The sequence below is a fragment of the Callionymus lyra genome, chromosome 1 (assembly GCF_982586985.1).
Source record: "Callionymus lyra chromosome 1, fCalLyr1.hap1.1, whole genome shotgun sequence".
NCBI classification, from domain to species: Eukaryota; Metazoa; Chordata; class Actinopteri; order Syngnathiformes; family Callionymidae; genus Callionymus; species Callionymus lyra.
This window is the reverse complement of record NC_141818.1, coordinates 55,739,991-55,767,478: the sequence shown is the minus strand read 5'-3', so window position 1 is coordinate 55,767,478 and position 27,488 is coordinate 55,739,991. Positions and strand designations below refer to the sequence as shown.

The 27,488-nt window shown below is 44.1% G+C and overlaps 2 protein-coding genes across 8 annotated transcripts in view; one reads left to right on the top strand and one right to left on the bottom strand.

The window, feature by feature from the left end:
* camsap1b (calmodulin regulated spectrin-associated protein 1b) lies at positions 1-27,231 on the bottom strand. Of its 7 annotated transcripts, XM_087779063.1 has the most exons (20): positions 27,186-27,204; positions 26,956-27,100; positions 25,264-25,412; positions 21,145-21,407; positions 12,754-12,915; positions 11,884-11,964; positions 11,700-11,732; positions 9,543-9,684; positions 9,207-9,346; positions 9,046-9,142; positions 8,832-8,973; positions 8,400-8,485; positions 8,245-8,329; positions 6,180-8,178; positions 4,977-5,113; positions 3,806-4,020; positions 3,398-3,497; positions 3,216-3,322; positions 3,020-3,138; positions 1-1,659 (listed from the first exon to the last, which is right to left on the bottom strand). In XM_087779063.1, the coding sequence occupies exons 3-20, from the start codon at positions 25,409-25,411 to the stop codon at positions 1,363-1,365; spliced, it is 4,353 nt and encodes a 1,450-aa protein (XP_087635189.1). In that variant the 5' UTR covers position 25,412; positions 26,956-27,100; positions 27,186-27,204; the 3' UTR covers positions 1-1,362. The 7 variants fall into 7 exon arrangements, with proteins under 7 accessions (XP_087635189.1, XP_087635184.1, XP_087635195.1 ...); XM_087779058.1 differs by having other exon boundaries at positions 26,956-27,231; XM_087779069.1 differs by having other exon boundaries at positions 3,398-3,494; positions 26,956-27,231.
* ghra (growth hormone receptor a) overlaps positions 8,793-27,488 on the top strand; it is a 191,421-nt gene continuing 172,725 nt past the window's right edge. Inside the window, exon 1 of the mRNA XM_087779121.1 lies at positions 8,793-8,818. The gene's annotated coding sequence lies outside the window, so the exon portion shown is untranslated. The remainder of the gene's footprint in view (positions 8,819-27,488) is intronic.

The window sequence follows — 27,488 nt, the reverse complement described above, 5'->3', positions numbered from 1 at the left end:
TTTTGAAAATAAACGTGACTTTTATCATCTTGAAAATGTTTTCTGCTTCAGTGCTTCCATTTGAAAATAAATAGACGAGCATGAGACGAAGGCGGTGACGAGAGAAGGTGTGACTACAATCTTTGAGTCACACGAGTCAAGGCAGCAGCAGATTCAAACCAGCAACCGTTTCAACTCGTGAGTAAAAGGTTAAAATCCTGGACGTGGAGAAAGTAAAGTGCTCGTGCGACACTCGTCTCTGGACCTTCAAGACAAGAAATGTGGCGCGATGTTGTCGGACGGGTGTGTGTGCGTGTGCGTGTGTGTGTGTGTGTGTGTGTGTGTGTGTGTGTGTGTGTGTGTGTGTGTGTGTGTGTGTGTGTGTGTGTGTGTGTGTGTGTGCGTGTGTGTGTGTGTGTGTACAGATCCACGTGCAACAAAAACACACGAAACATCCCAGTTTTGACACAAAAATCCCCTAAGAAAACATCTGGTGAACGACATGAACGACATGAAAGTCATGAAGGACATGAAGGACATGAAGGACATGAAAGTCATGAAGGACATGAAGGACATGAACGTCATGAAGGACATGAACATCATGAAAGTCATGAACGTCATGAAGGACATGAACGTCATGAAAGTCATGAACGTCATGAACGTCATGAAGGACATGAAGGATATGAAGGACATGAAAGTCATGAAGGACATGAAGGACATGAACGACATGAAGGACATGAAGGACATGAAAGTCATGAAGGACATGAAGGACATGAAAGTCATGAAGGACATGAAGGACATGAAGGACATGAAAGTCATGAAGGACATGAAGGACATGAAGGACATGAACGTCATGAAGGACATGAACATCATGAAAGTCATGAACGTCATGAAGGACATGAACGTCATGAAAGTCATGAACGTCATGAACATCATGAACATCATGAACGACATGAACATCATGAACGACATGAAGGACATGAAGGACATGAAGGACATGAACGTCATGAAGGACATGAACGTCATGAAAGTCATGAACGTCATGAACATCATGAACATCATGAACGACATGAACATCATGAACGACATGAAGGCGTCTCTGGAAACTCGCGGTCAAATCACCGGCAACAGATCGTGACGATGAACCAAAGATTGTTGCTGCAGTGATCGACTAATAAATACTCAACATTCATGCTCGACGTTCTTCGTACGAACCAGGATGAAGAAGCTCCTTCAACCAGAAGAGAACACACACCTGTCCTCACCTGGCCTCACCTGGCCTGCTCCACCTCGACGTCTCTGAGCAACCCCTGAGCAGGTGTGCTGCACTGAAGAGAGTAGCCCAGAGGAGGAGGTCCAGAGGAGGAGGTCCAGAGGAAAGGTCTACTTCCCGTTCTTCTTGGGCGCCGCGCCCCTCTTGACCTGCCACAGCTGGTTGTGGATGGTCAGGGCGTCAACGCTGACCGACACCGTCTTGGCCGGGATGACCGTGAACTGTTTTCGGTCCGAGTTGTACTTGTACAGCTTGTCGATCATCTTCTTGCTGATGGCCTTGGGGCCGGTGCCCGTCAGCTTCTGGATCTCCTCCGTGTCGGGGAAGTAGGAGTAAAGCGCCCGGAACTGGCAGCCGCCGTCCCTGAAGAGGATCATGAAGTGGTTGGACTCGCACTTCTCCAGCTCCTGCGTGAAGGTCACACGAGTTACTTCATGTTTCATGTCATTTAATACAGTTTGTTCTTCATCATGTGATCATAAATAAACTTTGAGCACGAGCACCATCTAGTGGTGAAACCAAAACACTTTCATCTGAGACGTAAACAAAAGAATCGATGGAAACCTTCAAAGATACATCATCAGATGGATTCAAACCAAACAATCCACAGTCGCAGAACTTTTCAAAATGTTGCTTTGAAGATGTCGTTCGAGGTTCTCTTCAATTCAGGAAATCACAACAAAATTCTGAAGCCTTTTCAAATATTTGGCAATTTTCTTTCAAAGTGTCTAATCCAGGGGCGTCCAAAGTGTTCCTCAAAATGTTCCTCAAAGTGTTTCTCAAGGTGTTCCTCAAAGTGTTTCTCAAGGTGTTCCTCAAAGTGTTCCTCAAAGTGTTTCTCAAGGTGTTCCTCAAAGTGTTTCTCAAGGTGTTCCTCAAGGTGTTCCTCAACATGTTCCTCAAAATGTTTCTCAAAGTGTTCCTCAACATGTTCCTCAAAGTGTTCCTCAACATGTTCCTCAAAGTGTTTCTCAAGGTGTTCCTCAAAGTGTTTCTCAAGGTGTTCCTCAAGGTGTTCCTCAACATGTTCCTCAAAATGTTTCTCAAAGTGTTCCTCAACATGTTCCTCAAAGTGTTCCTCAACATGTTCCTCAAAGTGTTTCTCAAGGTGTTCCTCAAAGTGTTTCTCAAGGTGTTCCTCAAAGTGTTTCTCAAGGTGTTCCTCAAGGTGTTCCTCAACATGTTCCTCAAAGTGTTCCTCAAGGTGTTCCTCAAGGTGTTCCTCAACATGTTCCTCAAAGTGTTTCTCAAGGCGTTCCTCAAAGTGTTCCTCAACATGTTCCTCAAAGTGTTCCTCAACATGTTCCTCAAAGTGTTCCTCAACATGTTCCTCAAAGTGTTCCTCAACATGTTCCTCAAAGTGTTTCTCAAGGTGTTCCTCAAAGAGTGGCAGTGGGTGCAGGTTTTTGTTCCACCTGATCCAGCACAGTTGAACCAGTTTAATCAGGTTAACTGTCAACTGATAACACTCCGAAGACACCTGATGGTGAAAATGTGTCCAATCTCTTGATTGGTTGGAACAAGAACCTCAACCCACTGTGGAACAGTTGGACACCCCTGGTCTAATCTGAGCAGGTTCTGTGAAGACACGACACGACACGACTCACAACGACAGGTTTCATGAATTTAACTTGAAGATCAGCAGCAGATGATGACGGGTCAACATTATTGAACATTTATACAACGACAGGTAGAAGATCTAGTTTGAGTCGATCAAGTCTCGTGAATCAACTTCTGCGTCGTGTCCCGACAGGATCGCGCACTGACCTCTAGGATCTGGTTCTTCTGCGGCTCGTTGACCTTCCCGGCCAGACAGCAGTGGGCGACGGCGTTGTGTATGATTGGCTTGTTGGACTTGGCACTTGGTTCCTTGAAGAGTTTGGGACCTGGAGATGAAGAAGATGAAGAGGATGAAGAAGATGAAGAAGACATGCTCTCAGGAGGCGGTGACAACGACACCGACCCGTGTACTCCGCCATGGAGGTGATGGAGGACGCCGTGGACCCGTTGTCCCAGTCTCTCTCTGCAGCTCGACCCCGGCTCCCGGGGAAGGACTCGACCGAGTCGCACCTGACGTGGACGAGAAGAAGACAACGCTTTTGAAAACCCTCTGAACTGGTGTCAGGATGTGAGTCGTCCACTGACCGCTGCGATCCTCCTCCTGAGTTGACGCTGTCGGCCTCGTTGGTGGCTCCTGAGGCCAGAGACAGGTTGGACCCCGACTGAGCGTCGCTCAAGTCGTCTGCTGTGAAACATCGAAGGTTTCATTCTGTTCCTCAGTGACGTGAACGTCTTATTTCAGTGAAACGATCAGAGAAACACTTGATGTCATGTTAGTGTTTAAACCTTCGTCATCATAGTCACATCTGATGAACTATGGATCAGTTGTGTAGTTGTGTGTGTACAGTTGTGTAGCTAGCACCACAGAGTAGTTGTGAGTTCAATTCTCAGCCGACCCGAAGCAACACAATTGTTGAAAGTCCATTTCTGGACCCCCTGCTGTGACCCCGCACGACCTTTAAGAAGGTCAAGGACATGGAGGAACGGTCTTACGTGTGGACGGGCACTTGGAGAAGTTGTCGCTTGAAGGTTCCTCTCGGAAGACGGGCCTCGGTTTGTGTTTGTGTTTGGGTTTGGGGGTCTTCGGTTTGGGGAGAACCTGCTCCTCGAACTTCTCCTGCTCCTTCCTCCTCATGTAGCCCTGCTTGATGAGCTCCCTGCGCGTCTTCTCCTCCTCCTTACGCAGGCGATCCTCCTCGGCTTTCCGTCTAGGAGGAGCACAGGTGAGCAGGAGCACAGGTGAGGAGGAGCACAGGTGAGGAGGAGCACAGGTGAGCAGGAGCAGAGGTGAGCAGGAGCACAGGTAAGGAGGAGCACAGGTGAGGAGGAGAGACAGGTGAGGAGGAGCACAGGTGAGCAGGAGCACAGGTGAGGAGGAGCACAGGTGAGCAGGAGCACAGGTGAGGAGGAGCAGAGGTGAGCAGGAGCACAGGTGAGGAGGAGCACAGGTGAGGAGGAGCACAGGTGAGGAGGAGAGACAGGTGAGGAGGAGCACAGGTGAGGAGGAGCACAGGTGAGGAGGAGCAGAGGTGAGGAGGAGCGCAGGTGAGGAGGAGCACAGGTAAGCAGGAGCACAGGTGAGGAGGAGCACAGGTGAGGAGGAGAGACAGGTGAGGAGGAGCACAGGTGAGGAGGAGAGACAGGTGAGGAGGAGCACAGGTGAGGAGGAGCACAGGTGAGCAGGAGCAGAGGTGAGCAGGAGCACAGGTGAGGAGGAGCACAGGTGAGGAGGAGCACAGGTGAGGAGGAGCACAGGTGAGGAGGAGCAGAGGTGAGGAGGAGCACAGGTGAGGAGGAGAGACAGGTGAGTAGGAGCACAGGTGAGCAGGAGCACAGGTAAGGAGGAGCACAGGTGAGGAGGAGAGACAGGTGAGGAGGAGCACAGGTGAGGAGGAGCACAGGTGAGGAGGAGAGACAGGTGAGTAGGAGCACAGGTGAGCAGGAGCACAGGTAAGGAGGAGCACAGGTGAGGAGGAGAGACAGGTGAGGAGGAGCACAGGTGAGGAGGAGCACAGGTGAGGAGGAGAGACAGGTGAGTAGGAGCACAGGTGAGCAGGAGCACAGGTAAGGAGGAGCACAGGTGAGGAGGAGAGACAGGTGAGGAGGAGCACAGGTGAGGAGGAGCACAGGTGAGCAGGAGCACAGGTGAGGAGTCACAGCTCACCTGGTCTCTTCTCGCTTCAGCTCAGACTCCGCCTCCAGCTGCTGCTTCCGGACTCGAGCCTCCTCAGCTTTCTTCTGCTGCTTCAGCAGGAACGCCGCCCTCTTCTTGGCCAGCTCGTCCTCAGCCTTCTGCTCGTCCTGCAGCCACAGGGACAACCAGAGCCTCAGGAACCTCCTGAGGATCAATAAAGTTCTACCTAAACTAACCTAACTAACCTAACTAACCTAACCTAAGTGTTGAAACACGCTTTGATACCAGGAAGTGAATCCAAAGATCTTTGATGTTTACAGACGTTCACAGATCTGTTCGTCATGTTGGTCTGAAGCGTCACGTGATCATAGATGGACTTCATGTTAACTCTGTGAGTCTGAGCTCGAATAGAATGAATAAATCAATGTTTGTGAGAAAAGACTGGAGTCATAGTTGAAGTGAACGTCTACAGTGACTCGTGCTGCAGCGAATCATCCTCAAAATACCTCGTTCAACGTAAAATCAGTTCAAGGTCACGATTAAAACAGAATTAATACATTGAGAATAAAAAAAAAGGACCTTATTGTGTGAAAATACAGTCAATAAAGTGATTGATCGGCGATAATCTGATACCTATTGGTTCTACAACAATACGCTTTTGTCTGATGACTACGAACGCTGAACCTCACACTGACCTTGAAGAAGAAGCTCAACCTCACTCTGACCTTGAAGAAGAAGCTCAACCTCACACTGACCTTGAAAAAAGAAGCTCAACCTCACACTGACCTTGAGGAAGAAGGTCGACCTCACACTGACCTTGAAGAAAAAGCTCAACCTCACACTGACCTTGAAGAAGGTCGACCTCACACTGACCTTGAAGAAGAAGCTCAACCTCACACTGACCTTGAAGAAGAAGCTCAACCTCACACTGACCTTGAAGAAGAAGGTCGACCTCACACTGACCTTGAAGAAGAAGCTCAACCTCACACTGACCTTGAAGAAGAAGGTCGACCTCACACTGACCTTGAAGAAGAAGCTCAACCTCACACTGACCTTGATGAAGAAGGTCGACCTCACACTGACCTTGAAGAAGAAGGTCGACCTCACACTGACCTTGAAGAAGAAGGTCGACCTCACACTGACCTTGAAGAAGAAGCTCAACCTCACACTGACCTTGAAGAAGAAGCTCAACCTCACACTGACCTTGAAGAAGAAGGTCGACCTCACACTGACCTTGAAGAAGAAGCCCAGGACAGACTTCTGCTCGCCGTCCTCGGTCGTCGTGTCTTCCACGTCCTGGTCCTCTGGTGCCCTCAGCTCGGACAGGTCCACCTCGATCAGGTGCGCCCTTCTCTGAGCCTCCTCCGAGCTCATCTTCACGTGACCCGGCAGTTCTGAAGAACCGGGCTCGGACTCGTTTAAAGACGGTTCTGGACTCGCGACGGCGCTCAGGTCCACTCGGGTCGGCAGCCTCATGTTGGCGTCGTCGTGAAGCCTGAAGCTTCCGCTGCGACTCTGGCCCGCGGTTGTGGATCTTGAACCGGGCGTGTCGGGCGGCTCGGTTCTGGGGGACCTGCCCCCCCCTGGCTGTCTCAGGTGTGTCTCCGTGGGAGTCTTGGAGACATGGCGGTTCTGCTCTTTGCTGATCTTCAGCTCGGATGGTTTGGACCTGGAACTGCGGCCGGAGCTCAGCTTGGGAGGTTTCCTGGTGGGGGGTGCACTGGAGTGGTCCACGAAATAACCCTTGGAGTCTTTGACGCCCGGAGGAGGCTGCTTCATCAGCATCTCCTGCTGGACCGACAGCTGCTTCATCTGCTCCTGGATCCGACTGAAGTCCACGCTGAGCCTCTCGATGGAGCGATTGCACTCGTTCAGGTCCAACTCTTCGTCTAAGAAGAATCCTGATCCAACACCTTCCTTCTCTGCTTCTACGGCGCCGGGCCCGGGGGTCCCCTGCGTCTCTCCTCTGAGGGCCTCCACACACGGATCGTCTCTACTGGACGTCCTCTTCTCGCCGTTGACCTGATCTTTGGAGGGTTCAGCTCTCAAAGCGTCGCTCCTGCCGCCTCGCTTCACGATGTGCAGAAACGCCGCTTTGCCCAGTTTCTGTCGCTGCCGCGCAGAGATGACTTCCATCTTCTTCTTCTGGTGCTCGATGGCGCGACGTTTCTCTTCCAGCTGCATGCGGAGCTGGACGATCTCCGAGGCCAGGACGTTGTCGCCCGTACGGTTGCACCCTTCGAGAGAAGAAGAAGGACTTTGGTCTCTCTTGAACCTCCAGGGTCCACTGCTCTCGGACCCGTCCGGCGTGGTTCTCTGGGAGCTGGAGGCGCTGGAGCGCAGGTCGTGGTTGCTTCCGAAGCGCTGCTGCTGAGCTTTGCGCTCGGCGAAGGAGGTCATGCGGACGCTGCTGCTGGCGACGCTGCTGGCGACGCTGCTGGCCTGCGAGTACGAGCTGAGACAGGGACTGGAGCGTCCACTGCACCCGTTCACGTCTTTGTCCTCGTGCTCCTTCACGTTCATGTCTTCTTTTAGTTTGGCCGACTCCTCCTCGTCATCCACGTGATGATGATGACCTTTGGTGCTCGAAGCTTCGTCTAAATCCTCCTCCAACTCAGGGTCCAGGCAGGGGCTGGACTTGGCTTCTGGGTCTGATTGAAGGTAGAAACCTCCAGACGGGTCTTGGACACTGGACTCGATGGGTCTGAAACCCACCTGCGTCGGTGCAGGTTTGCTCGAGCAACCGGGCTGCTCTCCAGACGGTGAGAAGGTTCTGTTCAGAGTCGAGGCCGAACCGTCCCCGCGGCCTAAAGACCCTCGGCTGGACGCCCGGGCGCCTTCGCCACTTTCCTCCTCCTTGTTGAGACACACGGACTTTTCTTTCGCAGGCTTTAACGTGGCGGGAACCAAAGGTTCCAAGTAAAAACCGGTCGCTTCAGATCTTGAATCTACTGAGTCCACTTTGGATGGTTTGGAGACAAAGGTTCTGTCGGTTCTGGTCACCGTCAGTAACGTCTCGTCCTCGTCCTCGGCGGTGGACGCGGACATCAGAGAGTGTCCGTTGACCTTGCGCAGCAGCGGCGTCTGGTGTTTGGGCGTGGCGTTGGTCATGGTGGACGCCAGGCTGTCCTTACTGATGGACCGGGCCAGGCTGACGCTGTCGCCCGAGACCACGTCGGCGTCGCCGTCGGTGTGTGAGTGAAGCATGAAGGGACTCAAGGTGGACACGGGTCTGAAGAAGAGACACAGCAGAGATCGAGTCCAGATCATCTTGATTCATTCGTCTCGACGTTCCTACCTCTGCCTCTTCTCGGGCCAGGCCACCACCGACCCCCGAGGATGACCTTCCATCTGACTCAAGGAATTGGAGCGATTTCTCGAACCTAAACAGGAAAAAGGTTTTGGAAAAAGTAGCAACTGGACAGAGAGAGAAAGTCCAAAGATTCCTCTGACCTGCTCCGTCGTCACCGTGTTGGTTCTGTTGCTTCTGTCTGAGGGGCAGCAGTGGGTGTGAGGGGCTGAAGGGGGGACCCCCTTTACTGCAGGTCCACATGTGAAAGAACGTCAATATACAAATGTAGAAACGTCTTTGACAGAAGAAAGATAATCAAAGATTGTTCTGTTCAAAAGACTTCAGATCGACTGTCAATCATCACTCATGGATCAGAACAAACTCTTCAAACATTCATGAGGATCAATATCTGCTAAATATGACACGTGAGAGAAGTTCTTCAGTAGAAACAAGTGTCTCTGATCTAAAGATAACTTTGGTTCACAGTACAGTTTAAGTTAGAACACGGCAGGACAGTCAGAAGAAACACTGATGCTCGGGGAGAAACAAGTGGAAGAAGAAGAAGAAGAAGAAGAAAAAAGTGAAACACTCACAGAGAATCAGAGTCTTCGGCGTGAAGGAAGTACCTGTTACACACTTCTGGGCTGCTCTGGCCGTCATGAGTCAAGAAGCTGCGCTTGGTGGCGTTAGAGATGGGCACAGATGGATGAGAACTTCTGGGCTGAGCAGAGCGAGCTGTGCAGAGGAACGTTCAGAGGAACAAGTCGTCGTGTGAAGAACAACATCAGCTTCAGATCTGAGAGTTACCATCTTTGAGCTCGTGGAGGTCTCTGGGCCGGACAAACTCTGGCTTGACCGTCTCGAACCACCAGAAGAGTTCGGCGATGAACACCATCAGGTTGTGCTGGAGACGAACATCAGACGCGTGAACACAGAAGGTATTGATCGGTTCGACCACAAGTCCATACCTTCAGCACGAGCGGCGAGTACAGCACGTCTTCTGTCGTCAGGTAGAAACTCTTCTGAAGGTAGCGGTTGGAAAACTCTCGGAGCAGTTGGATGTTGTACAGACTGTCGGCGATGGACTGGACTTTCTTCAGGCAAATGTCTGATGGATCAAGCAGGACCATCAGAGGATGGATCAAGCAGGACCATCAGATGATGGATCAAGCAGGACCATCAGATGATGGATCAAGCAGGACCATCAGATCCAGACACAACTATCACAGATCTATGAAGGTCTCACTGACACTGACAGGAAACTGTTACAAAGTCAACACAAGGACTGATGACACAATGATTACCTTCCAGCTTCATGAGGTCAGAGCAGTAGAAGTGGACGACAGTGAGCAGAGCAGCTCCATCACAGACGTCCCTGCTCAGGTCTTCCAGCAGAGGGAAGAAGGGCAGCTGACGACCCGACCCATGCTCCCGGCGGTACCGTACCTGACCACAAGAGGGAGTGAATGAGCCTCTAGTGAGGAGAGAAAGAACCGAGAGACTAAAGCTACAAATACAAATGTATCAACTCTGGTGTCATTAAACATCAACTAGTATCGACTCTGGTGTCATTAAACATCAACTAGTATCGACTCTGGTGTCATTAAACATCAACTAGTATCAACTCTGGTGTCATTAAACATCAACTAGTATCAACTCTGGTGTCATTAAACATCAACTAGTATCAACTCTGGTGTCATTAAACATCAACTAGTATCAACTCTGGTGTCATTAAACATCAACTAGTATCGACTCTGGTGTCATTAAACATCAACTAGTATCAACTCTGGTGTCATTAAACATCAACTAGTATCGACTCTGGTGTCATTAAACATCAACTAGTATCAACTCTGGTGTCATTAAACATCAACTAGTATCAACTCTGGTGTCATTAAACATCAACTAGTATCAACTCTGGTGTCATGTAGTGAATGTTCTTCAAGACAGCAGTAACTTCTCTTTAAACTCATTACTTTATAAAGTTGCTCTGAAATCTGGACGAACGAGAGGTTACGAGAGTCCATTATGACGTAATAAATGGCTTCACTCCTCCAGCTGTAATCACACTTTGTTTATACAATGAGTCCCTTGGAGGTGGATACTTCCGGGGTTGATGACGTGCGGTGACGAACCTCCATGCTTGACCAGTCACAGCAGAGTGGGTGTGGTTATGGTCAACAAGATTTAATCTCCAGAACAACAAAGTGATTTTAGTGGGCGGAGCTTAAGATCCTTTTCTAATGTCAATATTTCAATTTAAAGAGTTTTATACAAACACACACTGATGATACAATAGAGTCACACATCACAACAACACACACACACACACACACACTGATGATACAACAGTCGCATCACAACAACACACGCACACATACACACTTAAACACACACACTTTGAAGTCTAAGGTTCTCTGAGGACGAGCAACAAGTCAGAACTCTATCAAGAATCCAGCAGAACACGAGCAGCTTTGAAGGCATCAGTGAACCAACGAAGCTCCAGGAGTTGAAACAGAAAAGACAGGAAGAAGAGAAAAGTGTCATCTTGGCAACTTAAAAACACGAAGCGTGTAAAAACCTGCTGATGAAATGAAACGTGTCTCATCACAGGTTTCTTTTCACGAACATCATCATTCATGTCGACTACTGTCGTGTACGACTGACCACACAAAGTATTCAGTACTTCTCCTGAAAACCTGTACGTTTGTTCTCCTGTACGTCCAGCAAATACTCTCGACTTCCACACATTTGTTTGTTATAAGAAACGCGCTGAGAAACGGAGAGCAGGTGGAAGAAGCAAGAATAGAGTGTGTGTCACACATGAAGAAAATACACAAAACATCAAGAAGGAAAATGAGTCTTTGAGAGGATTAACAGATACTATTAACAGATACTTCTGACTGAAGGATGAATTAAGTTGAAGAAATGTAATGATATAATTATTGCACTATATGAAGCGTATGGTTGGCGTCAGTAAGAAAACACGACTGAGGTACGAGCAGCTGTGTTTGCTGCATATTTAAAATAAATCAAACAACAAACGAGACACTCGTTCAAGACGAAGGATCTTCATCTGATCCACGTCCACCTCGTCTGTGGTGTCCAGACACATGCTTGTGTAGAGTGCAGGAAACAGTGTGAGGTGACGAAGCAGTGCGAGGAGGTCAGTGCCAGAGACTCACAAACACACTCGGACTCACAGCCTGAAATGTTACAACAACAACGTCGCGGGACGACAACAAGCAAAGCAGGAAGATCGGCTCAAAAAATGAAGAAATGAGTCAAATGTCAGCTTTCTCCCCTCGACGACACAACTCCAGCTGAAGAGCCGTGTGGAGTGTGTGCTCACACACAGACACACAATAGTGTGCGCACACACACCATTGTGTGTCACACACCGACACACAAGCGGGGGGAGAGAGTGAGATGGTTCTGGGGGGGGGGGCTCGCATCAGACTTACAGGGACCAGTTTCCAATACCATTTGGAGGGAGACTGTCCAGATTGCAGAGGCAAGAGGAGGAGAAACAGACGAGGAGCAGAGAGGTTAATAGGTCAGAGGTCACGGACAAAAGGTAAGAAGAGGGTCCCAGGAGTGAAGAGCCGTCAATCAACACACACATGTACCAAACGTTCACAACGTTACCTTCTGGTGACTCGGCGACTCCAGCGGGTGATGCTTGACCTTGACGTCCCGGTCACTCACTTCCCTCATCTTCAGGTTGACCTGGAGGCAGAACCGTGTGACCCGGCAGCAGAAACATGTCAAAGTTTTCAAACATGTGACAAAACAAAGTGCAAGAATAAAAGCGACGAGAGTTAAGATCATTAAAATGAAAGTGTGTCGATGAAAACTGATGATTTGCCGTTTGAAGGTCAAAGTCAGCCAAACATCCTTCAGTACAAAGGTGGCCCTTCAAAATAAAGCTCTTCATCATGTGTGGATCCAGTTCATTTCAACAATGATTTCCTGCTGAACCATCGACACGATCGTCTCCACTTTACCAACTAATCCACTCGTTTATCCACAATGTCTCAGCAGATCTTGTCAAGAAGTATTTTCACATGTCAAAGTCAACTCTTATGGTGCAGATGTCAACAAAACTGTTAAATGATTGACAGTATATACAGATTTAAAACATGTGAAGGAAAAACATGAAGGTTTGTCAGTAAATGTTCATGATCTCAGGTTTCATTCCCAATTCGCACTTTTCTCCACCAGTTGGTCTCCATTAAATGTTGACTCAAGGATCTTCCTGAAGAACAATGATGTGTCTGACCACGAACACGGGTTCATTGTCAACATGATGATGACCAACTCATGACAGCAGACTCAGGGTCACGAGCTGCTCTCACTCACACGTGTCGTCTTAAGGTAAGGTAAGGTAAAACTTTATTGAAGTTGTTTTTTTCCAATAGCCAATACATACAGCAATTTTTTTTATAAAAAATAAAAAATAAATAGAATAAAATAAGAACAAGAACATAAAGAGCATAAAAAGTCTGCACGGTTTACCTTGTTGATCCAGAAGACCATGGCGTCCTCCAGGTCAAAAGGAAGCTCCTCGGACTCGCTGAAGGTGGAGAACTTCTTGACCGAAGTGACCACTTTTTCAATGCTGATCATCTCCACCGTGTAGGCCATCATCAGGGCGTCGATCATGGGGATGTGGGCGCTCTGGTGGAAGAGAAGCAAGAGTGACAAGAGCCCTGAGATGGATGTTCTTCACAACTGATCTGCAGCTTTTCTTGGTTCTAGAGGACTCACTTCAAGGAAGTCAATGTTTCTCGAGTCTCAGTTCAAGCTAATCCTATCACTGATGGAAACGACTCTTGGAGTTAATGAGCAAGATTTCATCAGAAGCTGCTGAGACGGAGGGACAGAGAAGATAGATCCATCTCTGTTCAGAAGATCCTGGACATCAGCTCTGAAGCTCTACATGACGACTGGGTTCATCTTTGAGTCAATATTTCACAAACATAACTCGTCGCTCAAACTTTGAATTCAAGAGTCTGTCTTCAACACATCAGAACAACCAGATCAAATTCTTCACTAGATCTTACGACCCAGAGATCAGACATGAAGCAGAATGTAGAGAGAAGTTGAAAGTTCATGCACAATCATTACAGTTGTGATCCTCACAGAGAAGAAGAAATAATGCTGAGCCAAAGAAGAGACAGAGAAACTTTCAAAGATGGTGAAGAAGAACTGGCCACAGTTCCATGGATTTACCACCAGCTTCATGTCTGGTTCTTCACACACAAGAACATACAGAGATGCTTAACACCAGCACAGCTGGTTGCCATGGTAACAGGAGGAATGCCAGGTGAAGCTGACAATCTGACATTAACCATGTGATCATTGATAAATCATCGATGCTCGTCTAATTCTCTCGTATCCAGACGTGAAGTTTTACTGTTGAGACATTGTTGCAGCCAAACGCACAGGAAGTCATCAGTTCATCAGAGTCACGTCAACAACAACAACAACAACAACAACAGTTCATCAGTGTCACGTCAACAACAACAACAGTTCATCAGTGTCACGTCAACAACAACAACAACAACAACATCAGTTCATCAGTGTCACGTCAACAACAACAACAGTTCATCAGTGTCACGTCAACAACAACAACAACATCAGTTCATCAGTGTCACGTCAACAACAACATCAGTTCATCAGTGTCACGTCAACAACAACAACATCAGTTCATCAGTGTCACGTCAACAACAACAACATCAGTTCATCAGTGTCACGTCAACAACAACAACAGTTCATCGGTGTCACGTCAACAACAACATCAGTTCATCAGTGTCACGTCAACAACAACATCAGTGTCACGTCAACAACAACAACAACAACATCAGTTCATCAGTGTCACGTCAACAACAACAACATCAGTTCATCAGTGTCACGTCAACAACAACAACATCAGTTCATCAGTGTCACGTCAACAACAGTTCATCAGTGTCACGTCAACAACAACAACAACAACATCAGTTCATCAGTGTCACGTCAACAACAACAACAGTTCATCGGTGTCACGTCAACAACAACATCAGTTCATCAGTGTCACGTCAACAACAACATCAGTGTCACGTCAACAACAACAACAACAACATCAGTTCATCAGTGTCACGTCAACAACAACAACATCAGTTCATCAGTGTCACGTCAACAACAACAACATCAGTTCATCAGTGTCACGTCAACAACAACAACATCAGTTCATCAGTGTCACGTCAACAACAACAACATCAGTTCATCAGCGTCACGTCAACAACAACAAAATCAGTTCATCAGTGTCACGTCAACAACAACAACATCAGTTCATCAGTGTCACGTCAACAACAACAACATCAGTTCATCAGTGTCACGTCAACAACAACATCAGTTCATCAGTGTCACGTCAACAACAACATCAGTTCATCAGTGTCACGTCAACAACAACAACAACAACATCAGTTCATCAGTGTCACGTCAACAACAACAACATCAGTTCATCAGTGTCACGTCAACAACATCAGTTCATCAGTGTCACGTCAACAACAACAGTTCATCAGTGTCACGTCAACAACAACATCAATTCATCAGTGTCACGTCAACAACAACAACATCAGTTCATCAGTGTCACGTCAACAACAACATCAGTGTCACGTCAACAACAACAACAACAACATCAGTTCATCAGTGTCACGTCAACAACAACAACATCAGTTCATCAGTGTCACGTCAACAACAACAACATCAGTTCATCAGTGTCACGTCAACAACAACAACATCAGTTCATCAGTGTCACGTCAACAACAACAACATCAGTTCATCAGCGTCACGTCAACAACAACAAAATCAGTTCATCAGTGTCACGTCAACAACAACAACATCAGTTCATCAGTGTCACGTCAACAACAACAACATCAGTTCATCAGTGTCACGTCAACAACAACATCAGTTCATCAGTGTCACGTCAACAACAACAACATCAGTTCATCAGTGTCACGTCAACAACAACAACATCAGTTCATCAGTGTCACGTCAACAACAACAACATCAGTTCATCAGTGTCACGTCAACAACAACATCAGTTCATCAGTGTCACGTCAACAACAACAACATCAGTTCATCAGTGTCACGTCAACAACAACAACAACATCAGTTCATCAGTGTCACGTCAACAACAACAACATCAGTTCATCAGCGTCACGTCAACAACAACAAAATCAGTTCATCAGTGTCACGTCAACAACAACAACATCAGTTCATCAGTGTCACGTCAACAACAACAACATCAGTTCATCAGTGTCACGTCAACAACAACATCAGTTCATCAGTGTCACGTCAACAACAACAACATCAGTTCATCAGTGTCACGTCAACAACAACAACATCAGTTCATCAGTGTCACGTCAACAACAACAACATCAGTTCATCAGCGTCACGTCAACAACAACAAAATCAGTTCATCAGTGTCACGTCAACAACAACAACATCAGTTCATCAGTGTCACGTCAACAACAACAACATCAGTTCATCAGTGTCACGTCAACAACAACATCAGTTCATCAGTGTCACGTCAACAACAACATCAGTTCATCAGTGTCACGTCAACAACAACAACAACAACATCAGTTCATCAGTGTCACGTCAACAACAACAACATCAGTTCATCAGTGTCACGTCAACAACATCAGTTCATCAGTGTCACGTCAACAACAACAGTTCATCAGTGTCACGTCAACAACAACATCAATTCATCAGTGTCACGTCAACAACAACAACATCAGTTCATCAGTGTCACGTCAACAACAACATCAGTGTCACGTCAACAACAACAACAACAACATCAGTTCATCAGTGTCACGTCAACAACAACAACATCAGTTCATCAGTGTCACGTCAACAACAACAACATCAGTTCATCAGTGTCACGTCAACAACAACAACATCAGTTCATCAGCGTCACGTCAACAACAACAAAATCAGTTCATCAGTGTCACGTCAACAACAACAACATCAGTTCATCAGTGTCACGTCAACAACAACAACATCAGTTCATCAGTGTCACGTCAACAACAACATCAGTTCATCAGTGTCACGTCAACAACAACAACATCAGTTCATCAGTGTCACGTCAACAACAACAACATCAGTTCATCAGTGTCACGTCAACAACAACAACATCAGTTCATCAGTGTCACGTCAACAACAACATCAGTTCATCAGTGTCACGTCAACAACAACAACATCAGTTCATCAGTGTCACGTCAACAACAACAACAACATCAGTTCATCAGTGTCACGTCAACAACAACAACATCAGTTCATCAGCGTCACGTCAACAACAACAAAATCAGTTCATCAGTGTCACGTCAACAACAACAACATCAGTTCATCAGTGTCACGTCAACAACAACAACATCAGTTCATCAGTGTCACGTCAACAACAACATCAGTTCATCAGTGTCACGTCAACAACAACATCAGTTCATCAGTGTCACATCAACAACAACAACATCAGTTCATCAGTGTCACGTCAACAACATCAGTTCATCAGTGTCACGTCAACAACAACAGTTCATCAGTGTCACGTCAACAACAACAACATCAGTTCATCAGTGTCACGTCAACAACATCAGTTCATCAGTGTCACGTCAACAACAACAACATCAGTTCATCAGTGTCACGTCAACAACAACATCAGTTCATCAGTGTCACGTCAACAACAACAACATCAGTTCATCAGTGTCACGTCAACAACAACATCAGTTCATCAGTGTCACGTCAACAACAACATCAGTTCACCAGTGTCACGTCAACAACAACATCAGTTCATCAGTGTCACGTCAACAACAACAACATCAGTTTATCAGTGTCACGTCAACAACAACAACATCAGTTCATCAGTGTCACATCAACAACAACAACATCAGTTCATCAGTGTCACATCAACAACAACAACATCAGTTCATCAGTGTCACGTCAACAACAACAACATCAGTTTATCAGTGTCACGTCAACAACAACAACATCAGTTCATCAGTGTCACATCAACAACAACAACATCAGTTCATCAGTGTCACATCAACAACAACAACATCAGTTCATCAGTGTCACATCAACAACAACAACATCAGTTCATCAGTGTCACGTCAACAACAACAACAACATCAGTTCTTCACAGGCGTTGTGAGATGCTGCTCCAGACTGAAGCCAACTGACTTTCAACAACATAACATAAAGACACAAACTGCACGATAACACAACAACACAAAACCTTGTTGTACAGATGTTTACACAACATCCTGTCAAATAACCGCTCGCTCCTCCGGACGAGCAAAAGACAAAATAAACTTTTATATATCTTTTATATTCAGAGACAATGATGGACAGAACACCATGACATTAACTTTCCTCCTTGTCTCAGGCACAGATGATGCGTTCAATGACATTGGGAATGCAATGGTGCGTTCAAGAGCACAGGATATTTTATAACTAAACGCTTTCTGAACTGAGACTTTCTATATATTGCAATTTACAAAACTAGTGAAGAACAAAATGCAGATATTGAATGATTCGTTCACTTATTATTGTTTTTTAAATAATTCTCCTTCAAAACAAGTATATATGTGTAGTATTGTCCAGTACTTGACTCTGGTGTTGTGATAGTGTAGTAACAAGTATACATGTGTAGTATTGTCCAGTACTTGACTCTGGTGTTGTGATAGTGTAGTAACAAGTATATATGTGTAGTATTGTCCAGTACTTGACTCTGGTGTTGTGATAGTGTAGTAACAAGTATACATGTGTAGTATTGTCCAGTACTTGACTCTGGTGTTATGATAGTGTAGTAACAAGTATACATGTGTAGTATTGTCCAGTACTTGACTCTGGTGTTGTGATAGTGTAGTAACAAGTTTATATGTGTAGTATTGTCCAGTACTTGACTCTGGTGTTGTGATAGTGTAGTAACAAGTATACATGTGTAGTATTGTCCAGTACTTGACTCTGGTGTTGTGATAGTGTAGTAACAAGTATACATGTTAGTATTGTCCAGTACTTGACTCTGGTGTTGTGATAGTGTAGTAACAAGTATACATGTTAGTATTGTCCAGTACTTGACTCTGGTGTTGTGATCGTGTGGTAACAAGTATACATGTGTAGTATTGTCCAGTACTTGACTCTGGTGTTATGATCGTGTGGTAACAAGTTTATATGTGTAGTATTGTCCAGTACTTGACTCTGGTGTTGTGATAGTGTAGTAACAAGTATACATGTGTAGTATTGTCCAGTACTTGACTCTGGTGTTGTGATAGTGTAGTAACAAGTATACATGTTAGTATTGTCCAGTACTTGACTCTGGTGTTGTGATAGTGTAGTAACAAGTATAAATGTTAGTATTGTCCAGTACTTGACTCTGGTGTTGTGATAGTGTAGTAACAAGTATATATGTGTAGTATTGTCCAGTACTTGACTCTGGTGTTGTGATAGTGTAGTAACAAGTTTATATGTGTAGTATTGTCCAGTACTTGACTCTGGTGTTGTGATAGTGTAGTAACAAGTATATATGTGTAGTATTGTCCAGTACTTGACTCTGGTGTTGTGATAGTGTAGTAACAAGTATATATGTGTAGTATTGTCCAGTACTTGACTCTGGTGTTGTGATAGTGTAGTAACAAGTATATATGTGTAGTATTGTCCAGTACTTGACTCTGGTGTTGTGATAGTGTAGTAACAAGTATATATGTGTAGTATTGTCCAGTACTTGACTCTGGTGTTGTGATAGTGTAGTAACAAGTATATATGTGTAGTATTTACCAGTACTTGACTCTGGTGTTGTGATAGTGTAGTAACAAGTATATATGTGTAGTATTGTCCAGTACTTGACTCTGGTGTTGTGATAGTGTAGTAACAAGTATATATGTGTAGTATTGTCCAGTACTTGACTCTGGTGTTGTGATAGTGTAGTAACAAGTATACATGTTAGTATTGTCCAGTACTTGACTCTGGTGTTGTGATCGTGTGGTAACAAGTATACATGTGTAGTATTGTCCAGTACTTGACTCTGGTGTTATGATCGTGTGGTAACAAGTTTATATGTGTAGTATTGTCCAGTACTTGACTCTGGTGTTGTGATAGTGTAGTAACAAGTATACATGTGTAGTATTGTCCAGTACTTGACTCTGGTGTTGTGATAGTGTAGTAACAAGTATACATGTTAGTATTGTCCAGTACTTGACTCTGGTGTTGTGATAGTGTAGTAACAAGTATAAATGTTAGTATTGTCCAGTACTTGACTCTGGTGTTGTGATAGTGTAGTAACAAGTATATATGTGTAGTATTGTCCAGTACTTGACTCTGGTGTTGTGATAGTGTAGTAACACGTTTATATGTGTAGTATTGTCCAGTACTTGACTCTGGTGTTGTGATAGTGTAGTAACAAGTATATATGTGTAGTATTGTCCAGTACTTGACTCTGGTGTTGTGATAGTGTAGTAACAAGTATATATGTGTAGTATTGTCCAGTACTTGACTCTGGTGTTGTGATAGTGTAGTAACAAGTATATATGTTTGGTATTGTCCAGTACTTGACTCTGGTGTTGTGATAGTGTAGTAACAAGTATATATGTGTAGTATTGTCCAGTACTTGACTCTGGTGTTGTGATAGTGTAGTAACAAGTATATATGTGTAGTATTTACCAGTACTTGACTCTGGTGTTGTGATAGTGTAGTAACAAGTATATATGTGTAGTATTGTCCAGTACTTGACTCTGGTGTTGTGATAGTGTAGTAACAAGTATATATGTGTAGTATTTACCAGTACTTGACTCTGGTGTTGTGATAGTGTAGTAACAAGTATATATGTGTAGTATTGTCCAGTACTTGACTCTGGTGTTGTGATAGTGTAGTAACAAGTATATATGTGTAGTATTGTCCAGTACTTGACTCTGGTGTTGTGATAGTGTAGTAACAAGTATATATGTGTAGTATTGTCCAGTACTTGACTCTGGTGTTATGATAGTGTAGTAACAAGTATATATGTGTAGTATTGTCCAGTACTTGACTCTGGTGTTGTGATAGTGTAGTAACAAGTATATATGTGTAGTATTGTCCAGTACTTGACTCTGGTGTTGTGATAGTGTAGTAACAAGTATATATGTGTAGTATTGTCCAGTACTTGACTCTGGTGTTGTGATAGTGTAGTAACAAGTATATATGTGTAGTATTTACCAGTACTTGACTCTGGTGTTGTGATAGTTTAGTAACAAGTATATATGTGTAGTATTGTCCAGTACTTGACTCTGGTGTTGTGATAGTGTAGTAACAAGTATATATGTGTAGTATTTACCAGTACTTGACTCTGGTGTTGTGATAGTGTAGTAACAAGTATATATGTGTAGTATTGTCCAGTACTTGACTCTGGTGTTGTGATAGTGTAGTAACAAGTATATATGTGTAGTATTGTCCAGTACTTGACTCGGGTGTTGTGATAGTGTAGTAACAAGTATATATGTGTAGTATTGTCCAGTACTTGACTCGGGTGTTGTGATAGTGTAGTAACAAGTATATATGTGTAGTATTGTGCAGTACTTGACTCTGGTGTTGTGTCAGTTCACTTATTATTGTTTTTTTTAATAATTCTCCTTCAAAGGTTGTTGTGTTTTTATAGAGTGTTTTAGTTTTGTTTTTGTTATTTAATCATTCTAGTGCTGAATAAAAAGGTGACATTTGTGTGTTGCTAAGGAAAAAAAAATTAATTATTATATTGTCGTTATTGTTAAGTTATCGTCATATCGTCACAAACACTGAGACTTTGAGTGACACACAGAAGGTATCGTCATGGAGACGCGAGACTGGATGATGTCATCGTACGTTCACCTGAGACACCTGACATGCTGAACATCTCACCATCTTGATGGGAACACAGCTCAGGTCCTCGTCGGTGACGCGAGTGTCGTCGCTCTCCACCACGTAGATGCCCTTCCTGTGCAGGGCGTGGATGACGGACAGGTGCGACTGAAGACCACCTGCCTGCTCCGTCTCCAGGATCAGGCTGTAGACCCGACAGTAGAGCTCAGAGGAGAGCAGCAGGTGGATGACGGGAGGCTTGATGTGCTCCTGCTCGTACTGGTCGGTGTAGAAGGGATCCCTCAGGTCTTCTGGAATATTCTCTGCAATCATGGAAACACACTTGATATTATCAACGAGGAGTATCTTGTACTTCACTCTGGTGTTGTGATAGTGTAGTAACAAGTATATATGTGTAGTATTGTCCAGTACTTGACTCTGGTGTTGTGATACTGTAGTAACGAGTATATATGTGTAGTATTGTCCAGTACTTGACTCTGGTGTTGTGATAGTGTAGTAACAAGTATATATGTGTAGTATTGTCCAGTACTTGACTCGGGTGTTGTGATAGTGTAGTAACAAGTATATATGTGTAGTATTGTCCAGTACTTGACTCTGGTGTAGTGATAGTGTAGTAACGAGTATATATGTGTAGTATTGTCCAGTACTAGACTCTGGTATAGTGATAGTGTAGTAACAAGTATATATGTGTAGTATTGTCCAGTACTTGACTCTGGTGTTGTGATACTATAGTAACAAGTATATATGTGTAGTATTGTCCAGTACTAGACTCTGGTGTAGTGATAGTGTAGTAACAAGTATATATGTGTAGTATTGTCCAGTACTTGACTCTGGTGTTGTGATACTGTAGTAACAAGTATATATGTGTAGTATTGTCCAGTACTTGACTCTGGTGTAGTGATAGTGTAGTAACGAGTATATATGTGTAGTATTGTCCAGTACTAGACTCTGGTGTAGTGATAGTGTAGTAACAAGTATATATGTGTAGTATTGTCCAGTACTTGACTCTGGTGTTGTGATAGTGTAGTAACAAGTATATATGTGTAGTATTGTCCAGTACTTGACTCTGGTGTTGTGATACTGTAGTAACAAGTATATATGTGTAGTATTGTCCAGTACTTGACTCTGATGTTGTGATACTGTAGTAACAAGTATATATGTGTAGTATTGTCCAGTACTTGCCTCTGATGTTGTGATACTGTAGTAACAAGTATATATGTGTAGTATTGTCCAGTACTTGACTCTGGTGTTGTGATACTGTAGTAACAAGTATATATGTGTAGTATTGTCCAGTACTTGACTCTGGTGTTGTGATACTGTAGTAACAAGTATATATGTGTAGTATTGTCCAGTACTTGACTCTGGTGTTGTGATACTGTAGTAACAAGTATATATGTGTAGTATTGTCCAGTACTTGACTCTGGTGTTGTGATACTGTAGTAACAAGTATATATGTGTAGTATTGTCCAGTACTTGACTCTGGTGTTATGATAGTGTAGTAACAAGTATATATGTGTAGTATTGTCCAGTATTTGACTCTGGTGTTGTGATACTGTAGTAACAAGTATATATGTGTAGTATTGTCCAGTACTTGACTCTGGTGTTGTGATACTGTAGTAACAAGTATATATGTGTAGTATTGTCCAGTACTTGACTCTGGTGTTGTGATAGTGTAGTAACAAGTATATATGTGTAGTATTGTCCAGTACTTGACTCTGGTGTTATGATAGTGTAGTAACAAGTATATATGTGTAGTATTGTCCAGTACTTGACTCTGGTGTTGTGATAGTGTAGTAACTAGTATTTGTTTTAATTAATAGTGTTGTTAAATATCAATACTGTAAAAAAACATTGTTATATATATTAGTGTCGTCGTGGACGTCTCTGGGGTCAAAGGTCTTCTTAGACCTGCAGCAGCAACAAGGATTCAAGAGTCTTTCTTTGGCAGAGGAAGAACATCTGGAGCTCCTGGCCTTACAAGGGCATGAAACTAGACACTGAGCTGCAGGATAAACATTCTTAAAAATACTTCTTACAACAGACACTCGTCAAAGAACGTCGAGGCAGGACTTCGTGGATTCTCTGGAAATACCTTTTCAAAGACCCGACAGAAGCTCGACGAGCGTCTGATCCTCTGACAGGAGCAAGAAGAAAATAGTTCTTCAAAGCACCTGATCAAACACTAACAAGTTCTCAATGAAGATTCCACACATTAAAGTTACTCACACGTCATATTCTTCACAACGTTTACTATCTTTACGTCAATGTCATGAACCAGAAAAACACAATAACAAGTGCGTCTGTTAGACAGTCAGACAACAAGACTGACGTCACACAGACACAACAAACATGTACACACATGAACACACATGAAGGCGTGACTCACAACACAGTTGACCACACACCATATGAAACATGGAGTTTAACTGGAGTTTCTGAAGCACACACACTCAGTGACTTAAAGGCATTTTTAACCAACATTCTAATGATGAACCTCAGAGAACCTCAGAGAACCTTAAGAGAACCTCAGAGAACCTCAGAGAACCTCAGAGAACCTTAAGAGAACCTCAGAGAACCTTAAGAGAACCTTAAGAGAACCTCAGAGAACCTCGGAGAACCTCGGAGAACCTTAAGAGAACCTCAGAGAACCTTAAGAGAACCTCAGTGAACCTCAGTGAACCTCAGAGAACCTCAGAGAACCTCAGTGAACCTCAGAGAACCTTAAGAGAACCTCAGAGAACCTCAGAGAACCTCAGTGAACCTCAGAGAACCTCAGAGAACCTCGGAGAACCTTAAGAGAACCTCAGAGAACCTTAAGAGAACCTCAGTATACCTCAGAGAACCTCAGAGAACCTCAGAATACCTCAGAGAACCTCAGAGAACCTCAGAGAACCTTAAGAGAACCTTAAGAGAACCTCAGTGAACCTCAGAGAACCTCAGAGAACCTCAGAGAACCTCAGAGAACCTTAAGAGAACCTCAGTGAACCTCAGAGAACCTCAGAGAACCTCAGTGAACCTCAGTGAACCTCAGAGAACCTTAAGAGAACCTCAGTGAACCTCAGAGAACCTCAGAGAACCTTAAGAGAACCTCAGAGAACCTCAGAGAACCTTAAGAGAACCTCAGTGAACCTCAGAGAACCTCAGAGAACCTCAGAGAACCTCAGAGAACCTCAGTGAACCTCAGAGAACCTCAGAGAACCTTAAGAGAACCTTAAGAGAACCTCAGAGAACCTCAGAGAACCTCAGAGAACCTTAAGAGAACCTCAGAGAACCTCAGAGAACCTCAGTGAACCTCAGAGAACCTCAGTGAACCTCAGTGAACCTCAGGGTAGTTTCACACACAGAAACCGACAGGACTGAGCTTCTGGATCTTCTGCTAAAATAAGATTAAAATAAAGACTCGCTTAATTTTCTTCTGATCAATTCTTCTTGTGTGGAGCTTCAGTCCAAGAGACGAGCAGTTTGAAGGTGTTTTTAAGAGTCTCTTTGGACGAAGAAGGTCAAATACAGACGACTCTGAAGATGATCCATGAGTCGACATGAGAGTAGAACATGAGTGACGTTATTACTTGAACAAGGCCTCAGTGAAGATAAAGAAGATACAAATAAAAACCAATAACTAGAGAAATCTAAGAGAATCAACAGATGATGGTGATCCAGAGAAGAATCAACATGAAAACATCCTGGATTCTCAGGATTCATCCTCTCATCATCAGGTTCAGGTTCATCTTTAAAACAACGACTTACAAGAAAGACCTTCATCATCTTCATCTTCACAAGGTCTCGTGCACGAGCTGGACATCATTGAATCATCACTAACAGAACAAGCACCTCATGCATGACTTGATGGACCTGTTTTCAAGATTCTGGACAAACATTCTGAACCCATGTGTGGACGACAGATCAGCAGTTTCCATCTCAACAAATACAGCTCCGTCCTCAGCGACTCTCGTTCATTCTCTCGTTCAGGCTCAACATCTCCAGAACCACCAGAAGCAAGTGAGTCACTGAGCTTTAGAAACAAATGAGTATCTTCAAGCGCCGACACGTTCAGAGTCGTTCATGTCGAGGAACATGTTTCAACTGTGCCATGAGTTCGAAGGAACGACAGAGTGAGTGTGTCGTGCATGTGCGGTGAAGACAAGCGGCGGTACTTACCAATGCCGTAAGCTTTAGCAAACAGCCAGCGCAGGTTTGCAGCTATTTTGGCTCTGGCTGAGTCATACATCTCCAGAGGAACCATCTCCACGAGGCCCTCAGCACTGACGGACATGTCGGCTGTCCTCGCACAAGAATCAACGTCCATCCTTGAAGATAGAAAACCATCAGGACCTCAGGACTGAAACCATCAGGACCTCAGGACTGAAACCATCAGGACCTCAGGACTGAAACCATCAGGACCTCAGGACTGAAACCATCAGGACCTCAGGACTGAAACCATCAGGACCTCAGGACTGAAACCATCAGGACCTCAGGACTGAAACCATCAGGATCTCAGGACTGAAACCATCAGGACCTCAGGACTGAAACCATCAGGACCTCAGGACTGAAACCATCAGGATCTCAGGACTGAAACCATCAGTCGGTGACAAACATTCAGATTCTAAACATCTTTGTCTTCACGGATGTCAACCTGAGTCTGGCTGAAGAAACAACTATTGACACTAGTTTTTCAATTATTTCTCAGCAGAAGGTTCAACTCGTCTATGGAACATTCATGAGGTCAAAATAAAACACGCTTGAGGTCAAAATAAAACAATAAATCTGAGCATAAAGAAATGTTTCTATTCAACCATTTAATACTATTTTTTTTTTTTAACATGTTTGTTTTCTTACTTTTATTTTATCCTCTTATGTGTGATTTTTTATTAAAGTGGTTTTAAATCATTCATCCTCTGAACACTGTCATCAGTGAGCAGAGAAGCAGATGAAGCACGAATGCTTCTCCCATGATGCAACACTAATAGACTCAGGGACTCATTCATTCCTCGGGCTATTAAATTGTACAATTCTGAGTTCGGGGGCAGAAGTGAAAGTATCTTGATGTTCTATGTTAGTCTTTGTATCTTTGTCTTTGTTGTTTGTCTTTGTGTATCTATGTTCTTTATCTTTATCATTAAATTGTGTCATCTTGTTCTTTCTCTTTATAAGGTAAGGTAAAACTTTATTGATCCCTCTGGAGGTCTCCTTCGGGAAATTGTTTTTTCCAATAGCCAATACATACAGAAATTATTATAAAAAATAAATCAAAATAAAATAAGAACATAAAGCTGTTATGTTATGAAAAAATGCTGTATTTCCTGTAGCTATTGGAAAAAAAACAATTTCAATCAATAACGTTTTTACTTTACCTTAAATGTGTTTTCTCAGTGTTGTAAACAAACAATATTTGTGGTGTTAGTTCCGAATAGAAGGATGAAAATAGAAAACACACAAGATAAACAATAGAAAAACATGTCCTGAAATAAAATAAATACACAAATAAATATCAGGTTAAGACTAAAGCTTATTAAAGTTTTTAGTCTCTTCATTATTTTAAAGAATTTCATTTATTCTGTGGATTTAATTACAAACTCATTATTGTTTTGATCAATGAAAGCCTGTAGAATAAGTTGATGTTTCACTGAAACATGTTTTCACAAACAATCCTTCGAAGCAAACATCACATGCAACATTAGAATCGTTGGAAACAGATTTGAACCAGATTTTGAACAGATTTGAACCAGATTTTGAACAGATTTGAACTGGACAAACACACTAGTTGATGTTCCTAACATGTTGAGGCTCGTGTGCTGAAGCTAACTAGCTGATGCTAACAGTTAGCTCTGCTCAGCAGATCCAACAACAAACCTTCAGGCTTCGATCACAGACGCATGTCTTCACGCAGGTCCGCGGTGAGCCCAGCACCTGGACAGGGAGGCTTCATGGTTCCTGGAGGTCTGGAGTTCGATTCCTGCAGCAACACGATCCGCGGCCTTCGTCACAACAGAGGCTTCTGGGAACAAACCCGAGTTCGGAGGCGCCTCGTGACGTCACGGCACCCCCGCGACACAAGCAGACTCAGGTGAGAAGATCGGTACCTGGTCTCGGTTCTGTTGGACCAGGAGCAGCAGCAGCGTTCATGGATCCGCCGGGACTCACTGCGCATGCGCGATCACAGCGACTATTGATCCACAATCGATCAAATCCGTTCATATCAACCGGAAGCTTGAAAAAAATAAAAATACAACTGTAATATTACAAACCATCGAGACATAAAGTATTTAAACGATAAATGATTATCTTAAAAAGAAAATAATCTCGTTAAGAATGACTGAGGTTTAATGGTTTCATATTTGTTTATCTCCAAACAAATGTTAGCCACAAACAAACAATAGATATTT